This window comes from Adiantum capillus-veneris, chromosome 18 (genome assembly GCF_014529385.1).
Source record: "Adiantum capillus-veneris isolate H3 chromosome 18, ASM1452938v2, whole genome shotgun sequence".
NCBI lineage: Eukaryota > Viridiplantae > Streptophyta > Polypodiopsida > Polypodiales > Pteridaceae > Adiantum > Adiantum capillus-veneris.
In genome coordinates, this window is record NC_140948.1 from 3202980 (window position 1) to 3217848 (window position 14869).

At 48.0% G+C, this 14869-nt stretch overlaps 1 protein-coding gene across 2 annotated transcripts in view; it reads right to left on the reverse strand.

The window, feature by feature from the left end:
* The window catches only part of LOC147435153 (uncharacterized), an 81803-nt gene that overhangs the window by 46472 nt on the left and 20462 nt on the right, over positions 1 to 14869 (reverse strand). For both annotated transcript variants that reach the window (XM_086488262.1, XM_086488261.1), the window contains one exon: positions 9043 to 9139. In XM_086488262.1, the coding sequence (XP_086344388.1) occupies positions 9043 to 9139 (97 nt within the window). The remainder of the gene's footprint in view (positions 1 to 9042; positions 9140 to 14869) is intronic.

Consider the following 14869-nt stretch of genomic DNA (forward strand, 5'->3'; position numbering starts at 1 on the left):
GATGAGCAAGAGACTACGAAGCCAGAATTGAAACTTTCATCATTACATCGACAATGAAAAATCAAAGAGCATCCTTAGCTCCAAGAAGGAAAAAAATCCCCCTTTGTCATCCATAATCACAATCTAGTACAAAAGTGCAATTGAACCATCAACATGCTACACATCAGATAGGTAGCTCCGTCGATAATTCCAAGAAAGACGTGCATTTGCAAAAGACACAACAAATCTGCCAATCCATCTACTCGAAGAAAACGCAACCATAGAAATCTGCTCCAAAAGAGTTGAAGAAGATCCTACTGTTGTTCAAACACTTCTCTCCGAAGATGAAGTTGGAAATGAATAGCTTCCCCTCTGGATCCAACAGCCGCATGCCCGCTGCCCTTGCGGGAAGACACGACAACATGACTCCATCTTGGAAAACCAAAGCAATCCGGCACTATTACACATCCTGCAACCTCATGGGGTTCCTTTCGATGAAGAGAGGTCAGGGTAAACAAGGGTAAAGACGAGAAAGTCGTAGACGGGGATCCAAGGCCTCAAATTAGCCCCAAGCTCAAGAAAAACAGGAAAAAACAGCAAGCTCGGCACTGGATCAGTCAAATCTGAGCATCCAAGGTGGTCGTGACACCTAGGGCTCTGATACCATGCCAAAAGCAGGCAACGAAAGATGCAATGAAGACAAGAACTGGCTTGTGATCGGGTGGACACCTCGATTCTGATCTAGAACACCTAGAATGCCACATACATGAACAAGGCACACCTGTGGAGAAGAGAGATCACTGAGGTAGAGAGAGAGAGAGGACATCATAGAGAGAGAGAGAGAGAGGCTCTCCATGCTGATAACAAGCTGCTCATACAAGTGACCAAGGGTGGTCTGGCATAGATCCGATATGCCCTACGGATAGACCTGAGGTACACACCAGCGGTTGGTACTGACACTGCATCTGCTCCAGCACATGAGACCACTGGCAAGGCCTAAACATGGGCTGCCCTAGCCTCCTCAGAAAGCGAGACTTTGGCAGGATCTCTCCTGGCAAAAAGGCTGATCTGAAGGGAGAAGAAACCGGATCATGGCCGCCCTATGGTGTGGCTACCCCTTGGACACGGATTTGCTCCTCCCCTATGCCAACACCAAGATGGAGGTGCTCTGCATCTGCATGATCATAGCGCCTCCATGCATCTACCTTGAGAAGGAAAAAACGCAAGGTAGATAGTCGCTTAGCTTAATTTATGATCGCAATAACTTAAGATGGTCGTCACAATAAGCGGATGATTCATCAATGGATATTCAAAATGGACACTTATTTCAATATCTTGGACTTATCGGAACAAAAAAAAGTAGCTTTAGTTGCTAGCCTCCTGAAAGACGTTGCCTTTCTTTGGTGGCAAAATTGGGTTGCCTTAGGGAAACAAACGCCGACGTGGGCAAAATTTAAGCGCGCAAAGTGCAAAGCCTTTGTACCTGATTTTCATGCACGTTTTACGCTACGCCACCTAAAGCAAACACGCTCTATGGCTGTTTACATATCTCAGTTCCAACGACTGAACTTGGAGATAATGACTATTAGTCCCGACGACAAATTGCATTTTTTTGTCGGTAGACTTGAGCCCACTGCGTGATGATGTACACAAGGCAAACCCCCCTATAGTTGAGGATGCCATCTCGTATGTGAAACAGTTAGGAGACTTTCGCAGAGACCACTTTCCGCTTGGTCGAGCCAGTGATCGCCCATATGATCGCGGATCCAGTGCTCCTTTTCGAAACCAGCGTGAATTCTCTTATTCACGCAGCAAATCACATAGTGGTGTTTCACAGTCCCAATCAACTGCTAGTTCCTTGTCTCGATCTAATGCTTGGAGTCCTAGAGCGCAAAATAGTAGACCAAATTTCCAAAATGATCGGTCTAATTTCAATCAACGTCACCGAGACCGACAATCTTTTCCGCAAAACTCTTATCGGGACAGACGTTCCTATGGAAGTCAAGTGGCAACTTTTGTCGCTCCTCCACAACAGTCCAATTCCCAACCGTCCAAAGATGGATTATGCACACTTTGCGGTGGACCTCATCGATGGTGCCAATGTGATAAGCGGCCTCAACTGTCTAATCTGCGACGAAACGCTAATGTAGAGACACCTTCAGTGTTACCTTTTAATTCTGACCAATCTGCAACTTCTACTTCATAGCAAGACAAAGACTAACGTGTTGTTAATACAATTCACGAGTCAAAGGTGGCTACATTTCTAATGAAAAATGCCAAGAATACTAAGCCAGTACCCAGTAGCTTGTCTAATCATCCTTACCTATACTCAAGCAATGGCCGCCGAATGCCTCTGCTCGCTTCCTTCGCCAACTCTCATGAGCTTCTTTTTTTCCGAGAAAAAGATCTTTCCATTAGTTACTAAAACTGCCCATAGGGCTACAGCCACCTCTACTAGAGAGAGCTACATCAAATACAAGGGGAGACTCTCCCAATGAGAAAACGAAATATGTACAATGGAGTCTAAATCACAAGATGGGAGGAAAAAGCCACATAGGTGGACGGTAGTGCCATCTGGGTGCACCATGGACCATGGTGAAGAAGGGCCCAGGACGTCAGAGTCGCTGGAAAGCCTCTGCGCCCCTGCATGCAGTCGGAGCTGCCTTGAAGTCTCTCGAACTGACTCTAAGAGTATGGACCAACTCCAGCCAAAAGTCGCGCAAAATCTCCGACGGTGGGACAAGGCGATCCTCGAAGATGTGGAAATAGCAGGTCCGCCAAATGAACCAGAGTGTCAGGCCAAGACGAGCTCCAAACACACCTCTCTCTCATTGCTCGAGTCCTGGGGGGTAAGCTCTATAGCAAGCCGAAGTGTAGGTCGACCCTCTAGGATCAATATCATCCTACTGGTGGATGATAGCTCAAACTGTTGCTCCGGGCCCGTGAGGGTGGACCGAGCAGCACCACCCCAAGTCTATTGTCGCGCTATGGAAAGAGCTGGCATCAGCTGAAGAACCCGAAGCCAAACCTGTTGTGCCATGGGGCAGTCCCACAGACAGTGACGCTCACTCTCCAATGGATGGTCGCAAGCTACACAGGCTGCAGAAAGGCCACTATGTACCAACCAACTCCCACTGCCGTAGCTCTGTGTGCAACTAGCCATTGAAACAAAGTGACTTGCCTCGGCTGTCTGGAGTCTAACAACCATGCCCAAAAGCCACACAAGAACTCAACTGTGAGACTCTCCTCCTACCAATGAAGTCCTGCAGCACGACGAGCCTCTCTCCGTGCTGCCAGTATGTGACACCCCAGTTGAACAGTGTCTTGAAAGAAAGGGATCCCAAGGTGATCAGCAGAAGAGAACGGGTCTCTCCAAAACCACTCTCAATGGTCCCACTGCACTCGTGACAGAGGGCAACTCTCCCAAGCCCAAAGCCTCTAGTGGCCTATCTTAAGATCACGATCTGTGTCACAAGTCTTCCCACAGATGCCCACTACTCGTATCCTCTGAAAACAGCACTCTATAACCAGCGGAGCCTCTACCGAGACTCTGGGTAGTTGACCCTCGCCCTAGATCTCGAAGAACATGGAGGGTATGGATTCTGAGCACACACGAACTGCAATGAGGACCTCCAATCACGTGAAGGCCCCTATCTATCTGGGAGTTGCAGTCTCTAGAGGAGTGAGTCACTCTCTTGGTAAAGCCTCTGTGATGTCCTAGCACACGCTCTGCACCCCTCTCATGCCCTGTAGCTGGATGCTCTCTACCTCCTCTGGCAAACCTGAAAAATGAAGCCAATCGCCTAGAGTGCGTGCTCGACCCTCTCCCATTGGACCCCAAGAAACATGAGGCCTACTACCAACCAAGTGACCTCTCTGAGTGCTAACCATGGGGTTCCAAACAAGAGGCTACCTCAAGCGCTCCTATGTGCAAGTGGGCTGGTGCTGCTCCAGGCCACTTTGTAGCTGCTCCCAAGAGCGAAGCAAGTTCGCAGCAAATCGATCCCAAGTCTCCTTCTCAGACCAACTCAGTGCATCTCTGTAAAGATCCACCTAATGGAAGGGCTCCAAGGGCCTCCTCCATGAGGCACTCGAGCTCTAAGCCGCTGAAGTAAAAGCTCCTTCTCGGGCTCCTCCCCTGGAAGCAGTCCTCTCACAACAAACTTTCCAAGAAGGGCTCTACTCTACTGTGTTGGGTCTATGATCCCCAACCCCCCGAGAACATAGTAGAGTGATGACCTGCCAGGCTACTTTGGCCCGCGCTAACTGAGTGTCGCGCCCTGACCAAAGAAAACTCCTAATCAGCCTCTCTAACTGGTTGATACAAGAGTTCGAGAAGATCCAGCAAGATGTAATGTACCACATAGTAGCCAACAGCACCTCGTTGGCCACTACAACTTTGTCTGCCAACGAGAGTAGTGTCGAACTCCAATGTAGCAACTTCCTCCTAATGGACAAGAGGAGGGGAGCAGTTTACTGCTCAGGAGACAAGTCTAGGCCAACCTGACAACCCAAGTAGCGAACTGCAATTCCTGGGGGAATCCATTTGAAACCCTCAGCTGGCGACCATGCAGGTGTAGGAGCACTGCCAACCCAGAAAGCAACTAACTTTCTCCAATTGATCAGTGCGCTTGATGCACAACAAAACACCTCGAGAGCCTGCTCACACCGATGCAATTTTGCCTCTTGACCCTCCAAGTACAAGGCTGAGTCGTCGTAAACTCAGCATCAAGAAGCTTATCTGCCCTAATAGGGAGCTCAAGACCACGCAAGCCAACCTACTGAGAAGTCAAGAATCTGCTCATCACCTCAGCATAGATCAGAGAGAGGAAGGGGGTAAGAGGACAACCCTATCTGACCGAACGCGTGAGCAAGAAGCGCTCACCATGTCCCCCTACCAAGAGCACTTGACTGTGTGCACACCTGTAGAGAGCTGACACACCTCTGATCCAAGCATCTGTGAAACCCATCCTGTGTACAGTGCCCTCTAGGAAGTCTCTGTCATAGGCCTTCTCAAAGTCGAGGAGGAGTATCACCAAAACCTCCCCTCGGAGACGCGCAAGGCCGACGCCTCCCAAAAAGTGAAGATGTTGTTAAGGATACTACGCTCCTTAACAAAACCTATCTGAGACTCATTTATAATGCTCTCTAGAAGTGGCTGGATCCTCAAACTCATAGCCTTAGCTAGAATTTTGTAGGATGAGTTGAGGATGGTAATGGGTCGCCACTGCCAAATCTCATCCAAGGAGCCACCCTCCTTGGAGATCAGGTAGATCAAACCCTCACTCATACTGTCAAGCCAGTGTGCAAAACGTACTGAATGCACTGCAAAGATCTGAACCAAGCAGGTCCCAGTACTCCAAGAAAAAACTGGGGGTCAAACCATCCTCCCCTGGACAACTACCACGGGGGAGTGCTCCAAGGGCCTCATGGAGCTCCTCAAGTCTCTGTCGCATCTCCTCGATAACAAGGCAAGGCATCTGTGCCCAAACTTGCTCCATGCATGCATCCTGGCGCTCTAACTGAGTCTCAGCTGACAACAGATCGTGGTAGAAGTCGGTAGCAACTGCACGCATATCCTCACGCTCTGAAGCAACTGATCCATCAAGTCTCCTCAACTGACTAACACTGGAGTGTGCATGGCATGGCCCCACTGTCTCAAAAAACTTCCTAGTAACTTGGTCACCCACCTGGGTCCACTGAGATGCTTGTCGATGGAAGGCGAACTCGTGGCGCCGCTCCTCAATGCTAGTCAACTCCTGCCTGGCCTGCTGCATCTGCTCCTCCAACCATGGACTGTCTGGATGCCGCTCCTGCATCCACTGTTAGGAAGCAATGCCCCGTCGAAGACGCTTCTCATCCTCCCTTGCTGCAGCCATATGAGCTGCAAACTCCTGAAGGAAGAAGTGACTAACCTGAGTCCAGAGGCCACTCTACCAGGCAGGGGAGTCCTGCGTGTCCAGACTCTCAGTCCAAAGTGCCTCCACTTGCTCTCTAAGCATAGGATCTAGCAAGATCCGCTCAGGGATGCGTAGCATCGCACCCCCCCTTTTCTGTCTATCTGTCATTGTGATAATCACGGGCGCATGGTCAGAAAAAGTAGTCCTCGCAAGGATGCAAACAAATCCCCCCATGTCACAAATGTGGTCACTGGCGTAGAAGCGATCTATCCTAGATAGATTCACTCCTCCTACCCTATGATCAGAGCGAGAGAAAGACAAGTTGCCTAGGGGTCTCACAAAACCTGAGTGCTGCCAAACATCAGAAACCCTCATAGCCATACATAGCCGCTCCCAAGCTGCCAGCTCAGCCCCGTGCACCATAGCATGGCTACCTCCAATCTTGTCAGAGGGGCCCTCCAACATATTGAAGTCCCCCCAATACACCACTGCTCTGCATGCGGCAAAGACTCAACAACATGAGACCAAAACTCTGCTCGTGCACTTGCCACAGTGGGCACATATATATACGTTCACGAACCCATGAGGCAACCTGAACCTGCAAAGTAATCCACTAAGCTCTGCCTGGTACAATAATACCTCTGCCCACAATGGCCTGCTGCGAAGAAGTCGCAATAGTCATACATACCCCTCCCAAGATGCCTCCATGTCCAAATGCAGCTGACCAAAACGTCTCCTAGCGACCACACAAAATTTGACCACATCGTCTAATGCGGCTCTCATACAGATAATGCTCCTGTAGCATAAGAATATCAATCTCACCACCCACAAGGCATCACAATCTACAAAAGCTCCTGATGCAGCCGACCCCTCTGACGCTGAAACTGGGGCCCTCCTAATCCATGCACACTTCATGAGACGATCCTCATGGAGTCAGTGAGAGAAAAAAGATAATACAACAACAGCCAACCTTGCAATCTTTGAGGCCGGTTTGGATGGGGAGTAATCCGCATCCGAGTGACCTCTAGACAAGCACGCTTGAAGTGACTGCCCCACCCAGGCACACACCGAGTGTAGGTGTGGGATGGGTCGGGAGATGAGGCTGAGGGTCGCACCGGGGAGAGAGGAGGAGCGGGGGGTGCGGTGAGAATGAAGGAGAGGGAGGCAGAATGGAGGCATCTGAGGGAGGAGAGGGGGAGGCGGAGGAAGCGGTGGGGGCGGCGGAGCTGAAGTGGAGGGAGCCTCCTCGAAGGTGGCAAAACGATTCCCTGTCGGAACCCAATGCTACTGAGCTGCACGAAGTCGGCCACCAAGGGGAGCAGTGGGGCGAGCCCGTCCTTGACGGCGGCGGCCAAGCATCTACTGCCAACCATTAGCTGGCCGATCGCTGGCCTCTGTCAAAGTACCAGCCTGTGTGTCCTAGGTATCTGACTGCTGGGTCTGCTCAATCTTGGGAGGCTGCGCAGGCACTGTGGGCCGAGATCTCCTACGAGGACAAGCATTCAACGATTCCCTGTCGGAACCCAATGCTACTGAGCTGCAGGAAGTCGGCCACCAAGGGGAGCAGTGGGGCGAGCCCGTCCTTGTCGGCGGCGGCCAAGCATCTGCTGCCAACCATTAGCTGGCCGATCGCTGGCCTCTGTCAAAGTACCAGCCTGTGTGTCCTAGGTATCTGACTGCTGGGTCTGCTCAATCTTGGGAGGCTGCGCAAGCACTGTGGGCCGAGATCTCCTACGAGGACGAGCATTCACTAATTGGCGCATTTGTCTGCAAATGAAACACTCGTTTGGGAGACCCGAATACTCTACTCTCTGTCTGATCCAACCTCCAGTATCACCTTCGGAGGGAGTGTGTCGCGAACAAGAACCCGCACAGTGGGCAAACCTGCAGCCTTGGCCACGACGGGAAGTTGCAGTGTGTGGTGACTCCAAAACTGTCCCGAGCATGGAACCAATCCTGGGAAGTAGAGGGAGATACTCTCTCCTCAGGCCTGGGAAGCAGAATGAAATAGGCAAGTCGGCCTCCTCCTCAAGCACATCTGTAGTAGGGTCGAAACCATGATGCCATCGTCTGAAGTAAGCTCAAGCTGCTCGGATGCCGATCTTGCCCACATCGGAGAGAAATCGGGCCTGAAGTAAATCCCGAACCTCGTCTCGACTGGGTCGAGTATTAATGATCTTGCAGATAACCGAGGTGGCTTGCAAGCGTTCCACCTCGGCTATCAAGCTCGCTTGCTCTTCTGGCGAAAGAGCAAGTCGAAGGGTCAGCTCCGTTGTGTCGGGCGAGGGGGCTTTTGTGGAGTCCCTCTAAGGTGGAGTAGAGGCCGCCATTCTGTCTCCTGCGAAAAGAGAAGGGCGTTGGCGCCGATGCGATTACCAGCCGGCTGAAAGAAAACAACTTTCAGGCAGGCGGAAGGCGAAAGGAGAATGGAAGCCGGGGAGTGAGGAAGCGGGCTGAGGGCAGGGGGGCGGCGGGCTGGGCCAGCGAGGGCGAACAGGTGCAAGGGCAGGCAGATGAGGAGGGGGCGGGCTGAGGCAGCGAGGGCATGCGGGCGCAGGAACAGGGGCAGGGGGCAGTGTGCGGGATGGAACAGGGGCAGCGCAAGCTGCAGGGGGAGAGGAAGCGATGGCAGGGGGGTGAGCGCAGGCAGCAGCGAGCTCGATCTCTATCAACCAAAATCTATCCTCTCATGAGCTTCTTCTCACCATCCATCTACTATTTGCGAGCACCCTTCCCTTACATATGTTCTATCTTCCCTTACATCCAATGCTTGTTACTGTCCATGCGAACACACTGCCACAGGGGCATAAAAACAAAGCTTTGCAACGAAAACAGCACCAAGCAAGACAATAAAGAACAACACAAGATTACAACCACAAACTCTGTAGATGCTGAAATGTCACCAAAAATACCAGAAATCAGCCAAAAATGGCAGCGAAACACAGATATGACACCTACAGATCCCATGCCCACAATTGCCCTGTAAAAACTTTACCCTCTACAGCTCTATGTTTACCACTATTTTCCTTCTAGCTTAGAAACCTAGACAATCATATGAGAGGCAATTCATATATTTAATTGATCCCAATGGTGCTAGTTAAACATAGACATAAAAATCATAAATGTAAATACCTGGTTAAACACAAACAATTTAAAAAAATACCTAGCTCTTTGCCATTGGTCGTGGAAACATTTGCATAGAAACGGACCAAGGCAATTCGACATAATTTTGCATGCTCGAAACTTATTGTCCCGTGAAGCTGGCAAGTTCAAAAACACGTTAATGTTAGGTGGCATAGGAAGTAAAACAAGTGGCATGACCAACAACACATGCTCTTACATTCAACATGAGTAAGCGAAATAAAGGAACCTTTTTAGCTCAGTGCCAACAAAAGGTTAAAATTCCTTTACATGCATTAAAAATCTTGGACAACTAAGACTCACACACCACGCAACCATTGTGTTATGAAACATTTTCTCTAAAAGTTTTGCAAAATTTGACAAGTAAGAGCATTGCCTGTTGAACATACTTGGTAAACTTTGAGTTCTTGAATGATGTACATAGAGTTGCATGAACTTTAAATAATGAACAAAGCAAGTCAAATTATATATCCACGTCTCTAAGAAGGTTTTTATTTTTTGGGTGTGGTGGTTATAAACAATTGCTACTAGAACCGCAAGTGGATTTTCCCTTTGAATGATGTAGGACTCTAAATTGATGCCCCTGACTATCTCTTTATTTGTATTAATGTCAATCAATGAATACAACTCTCAAAGACCCAAATCCCAGTTCAATAGGCACGTTGGCAAGCAACTAGTAAAAAGCAACTTGTGATTTGGTGTCCACTAAAGACACACAAAAAGCATCCCTGCGGCCTGCTGCCACATCGTCATTGTTTTCGTACAGTGATTGCAACGTTAGCACATAGAGTCCTGTCCAACAAGACTATCATGTCATCATGGAGCCAGATAGCAAGGCTGCCACAACATCACTTTTTTTGTGACATACCACCCCCCCAAACACACACACACTTTTTTTTTTGGTAAATCTTTGTTGATTAATTTACAAGTAAGAAACCTCAAAGTGAGGAAAACCCATCAGAAAGATCAGATACAACAGGAAGAACACAGAAGTGTTCCGTAATGTAAAGGCGCTAAAAGCAAACATAGAAGAGCTGTAGGATATTCAGGGATATGTCCCCAACATCAAGGGCAAAATGTAAGGATGAAATCTTGAACGAGGGAAAGGGATCCCCATAATGCTGAATGAACATGCGAAAATACCACAAAGACCATAGAGCCCAAAATCTGGCCCATGTGAAAAAGACAGCAAAATGTTGAAGGGAAGATGGGAGAATGTCAAAAGCCCATAACCATGTGTGGAAAATTGCTGAGGGAAAATAGAGGCCCATACAAGATGATATGCAGTCAAGGCCAGTCCTACGGAAGCGACAATCCCAAAGTAGGTGTCCAACAGTCTCATCATAGGCGAACATCTGACACAACGAGAAGAGCTGATGTGACACACACTAAGAAGAGTTTCAACAGGGAGAACTCCCAGCAAACAGCGCCATCGGAACAGACATTTCTTCAAAGGCAAATGGCTCTTCCAAATTGCAGTAAGAGCCTTTCTCCACCATTGATCAAATTTATGCAAAGACCATATAGCATTACAATGGTCAGCCAGCCAAGACTCATGCAGGAGAAGTATAACTGCTGCAGGCAGAAATGGCAACAAAAGGTGAGTCTCATAAAGTCCAGTCCGACATACAGCATCCATTGGCCAGTTGCAGAATGGGCAAGGAAACAACCAGCATGTGCTGAAGCGCACTCCAAATCTAACAATAATGCACGCCCAAACAAAAGCATGATGCTCCTTGAGAAAAATAAAGCATATTTCTAGACACGTCAACCACATCATCCACCGCCTCGGTAAGAAAAGAATTATGCTTGGTGAGGCGATCGGACAACGAGAGTAAAAGAGAATGCCCTATTCCTGTGAACGCTTTCCAAGTGTAGCAAATTCCCATTTGTGGTTGTTGTCTGCCATGCCATGAAAGATAAGCCGTAACAGCTTTCCAAGCAAAGAGTAAACTAGAGGTAACCGGGCAACTAGAAATGTGACCGATTGTCTTGCCAAACACAATCTTTGGCAATGACCAAAGGCAGAAATGGTAACATGCTAACATAGTGAGGCAATCATGATTGTCCATGGTTGACTGTTGTGCAACAGTAGGTAATAACATGGCCTTCCTCGCACGAGCGTGGCAGCGAAGGTCCAAAATATTCAAACCACCCCCCCCAAAAAAATGCTTCGGAGTGCAAAGTTTCTCAATTGATAACAAAAGGAGCCCTTTAATTAGTGCGCCACAAATGAGATAAAATACTAGACATGAACGATGGGAGGCGAGGATGAGGCCAGTGCACCAATGGCAAGTAGAATTGAACATATGCCATCGTGATGCTCTAGACAATACGGAGCCGAACATGTAATGGCCATGTGGACAATTTCCAATTCTGTAATTTGACATTCACACGTTGCATAACCCAATCTACTTGCTAAGTATTAGTTACCTTCCAGCCAATAGGATACTCCAAGTGACTGACAATCACATGCGGATCAAGAATATCTCCAAGCCTCAAAAGATGATGCCAGTCACGTGCATTAACAGGCAAGAGGTTTGAGTTTTAGAAATTGACCTTGCTGCACGTCTGAAAGTATCCAATGCCTGCATAATCTCTCGCATGTCATCCTCGTCATTGCAAAGCATGAACAACGAGTCATCAGCATAAGCCCTACACAATAAATTCATTTCTAGAGGGTAATTGCAAACCGCTAAGAAAACCAAAGCGAAGTCAAATGATCCAAATGCAACAACAAGGGGTGAGTGGCAATGGCATACAAAAAGGCATTGAGGGAGCAACCTTGCCTGACAAAGCATCCAAGTGGCGAGGGGTCATAAGAGGTACTATGAGCATACAAGAAATATACAACATTGGCTAACTTAGGACCAATCCAAGGGCCCACAATGTGTTGGCAATGAAAGCCCCTTGACAAAAAAAAAAGTAAACTGATTGTCCCTCGGAATGACCCTCAGAATTTTGAGCTAGCTTGAATTGTTTTGCAAACCGCGATTTGCGCTGCTGACGTGGCAGTTGTACGGATTTCCGTAAATCACGGTAGCAGCTTTTGGGCATTGCTTTGGACCACACTGATCTTCCGCGGGTGTCTTGATGCACTAAAATTACATACCCAGGCAATCTCATCCAATTAGGAATATTCAGTGGTTGGCACATCACAATGCAACACAAATGCTCACATATGCATGTTACAAGACATAGAAACGTAAAGTCGCCGATGAACACCCCCCCTCCCCCGCAAATAACCATCCAGGTTCATGCCATGAGCTGTTCAACGACTCCCTCATCACTCCTCCTGCAAATAACTGTCACAAATTGCTGACGTGTCCAGCCACTGAAGACCTAAGCCAACTTGCAAATCCCAGCCGAGGGTCTAAACCCTAAGTGAAGAAGCAGAAGCAACAGATGTACGGAATCCCGTAGTTCACGCTGACTGATGATGTGGCATCCTGTACGGTATTCCGGGTTTTGCGCTGGCATGCTGACGTGACAGAATTATACAGAATTTTGGGTTTTTCGTTGACATGCTGACGTGGCAGAACTGTACGGATTTCCGCATTTCACGATGGCAGTGATGACGTGGCAGCTTGTACGGATTTCCGTGATTTACGAAGGCTGATTTTCAGCGCTAGCTTTTTGAACCAATTGCTTTTGCACCAGATGCTTTTGGTTTTGAAGGCTTTTCATGTAAACTGCTTTTGGGCCTAGGGCCTTTAAATATGAGGCCATGGACTCATTCTCTGCATGCTTCTGGACGGAGGTGCAGAGGATGGAGAACCGGCTTGTACTTTGATGATTCAATATAAAGAACTATCGAAAGGGCGCCAAGGTTTGGGGCCAATACTCTCTGGGGTGGAATTCCGCCACTCCGTGTCACGTGTTGTCTCTCTCTTTCAGTTCATTTGTTATTAAAGTCTATTCAGTTTGTTCTTTTCTATTGGCATGTGGTGCCCGTCTTGTGACAGTGGTATCAGAGCATCAGTCGTGCTTTTCTGAAAGCATGCCGGTCCTTCCAAAGAGCAGATAGATAAAGATCGCACTTCCAAAGCGCATCGGGAATTTTATCTCCGTGCTCTGACCCCGGACTTATTAGCCACTCCCACCCTTACTTCATCGCACATCAGGCGCGCTTCTGTCTTCACTGCTCATGTCTTACAGGGCATAAGCCATTAAGATCACTTGCAATAGAAGCATCAAGATTTGTTTCGAGCTGCTGGTTTTCTCAAATGCAGTGGTGGATGTTTATAGCTACCAAGCCACTCACTCCAAGGACTTGGCAAGCTTTCAAGAAATTTTTTGCCCGAAGTTATATGGTTTTTGGCAGCTTCTGGCAGGTGGGGTATCCTGAAATGCTTGCCACGAAAACCCAAGTAGATTACAACTTGCAGTCTTTAGACGTCTCTCAGCAGGTGTCTCATGTTGATAACCTTGGAGGTCCAGTGTGATTGCCAGGTTTTGGGACTACCATCACCGCCACAAGAACATTGCTTGTCGAGGCTTGTTTCTCCAGAATTTGTGGATCATGCTGCGGTCGGTTACGACCTTATGGAAGGAACCTAAACCCTAATTTTTGGTGCAGGTTGCCGGATGGAAAGTCAATCGACTTTTCGAGCTCGACTGATGTCGAGATTGCTTTTTAAATTTGAAATCTGTTTGAGAACTTGTTTGGTGATCCTCTTTGGAATTTGTTTGAAATGGATGGTATCTGTTTTGAACCTGTCTTGGTGTCGATTTGAAATGTTTGACTCTGATTGTAATATTGGTTTCAATGATTGGTGATTTTACTCTCGGGGGGAGTACTGACAAATGATGTTTGATAATGCTTGTTCATACTCATGGCTCGAACCCTTGTGGTTATTTGCGGGGGGAGTATTGAAATGTTTGAAAAGTGTTGTTTTTACTCATGGCCCGGACCCTTGTGGTTATTTACTAGGGGGGAGTATTAGAAGTCTGAGCAATCGATACTCTCAGCACCTCCAAACGACGCAGGCTGCAATCTGGGGGACATTTGGTTGTAAAAGGCCTCTATATCTCATGGCCCGAACCTTTTTAGGTTATTTGAGTAAGGAGTTAGGAGGGAGTCATTGAACAGCTCATGGCCTGGACCTAGATGGTTATTTGCGGAGGGAGCGTTCATCGACGACTTTATGTTTCTATGTCTTGTAATATGCATATGTGAGCATTTGTGTTGCATTGTGATGTGCCAACCACTGAATATTTCTAATTGGATGAGATTGCCTGGGTGTGTAATTTTAGTGCATCAAGACACCCGTGGAAGATCAATGCGGTCTAGGTGTGATGGCTAATTTTACTACGCCGGAATATCAAACAGTTCCGATTTGGACGAAAGGACAAGCCAACTTCTTAAACAAAAGAGCAAACTGATTGTCCCTCGGATTGTCCCTTAGAAAATTTTTCAGTTAACTTGAGTTGTTTTGCAGATATGCTATAATCGCGAACGATTACTCTCTTTCAAGAAGGGGGGATGTCACAAACTGCTGAGAAGTGTCAAGCCACTAAAGACCTAAGCCAACTTGCAGATCCCGGCCGAGGGGTCTAAACCCTAAGTGAAGAAGCAAAAGCAACAGATGTACAAAATCCCGCAGTTCACGCTGACTGATGACGTGGCATCCTGTACGGTATTCCGGGTTTGGCGCTGACATGCTGACGAGGCATAATTGTTCGGAATTCTTCGTTTTTTTCCTGACATGCTGATGTGGCAGAACTGTACGAATTTCCACCTTTCATGCTGACAATGATGACATGACAGCCTGTACAAATTTCCGTGATTTACGAAGGCTGATTTCCAGCACCAACTTTTTGGACGAGTTGCTTTTGCACTAGATGCT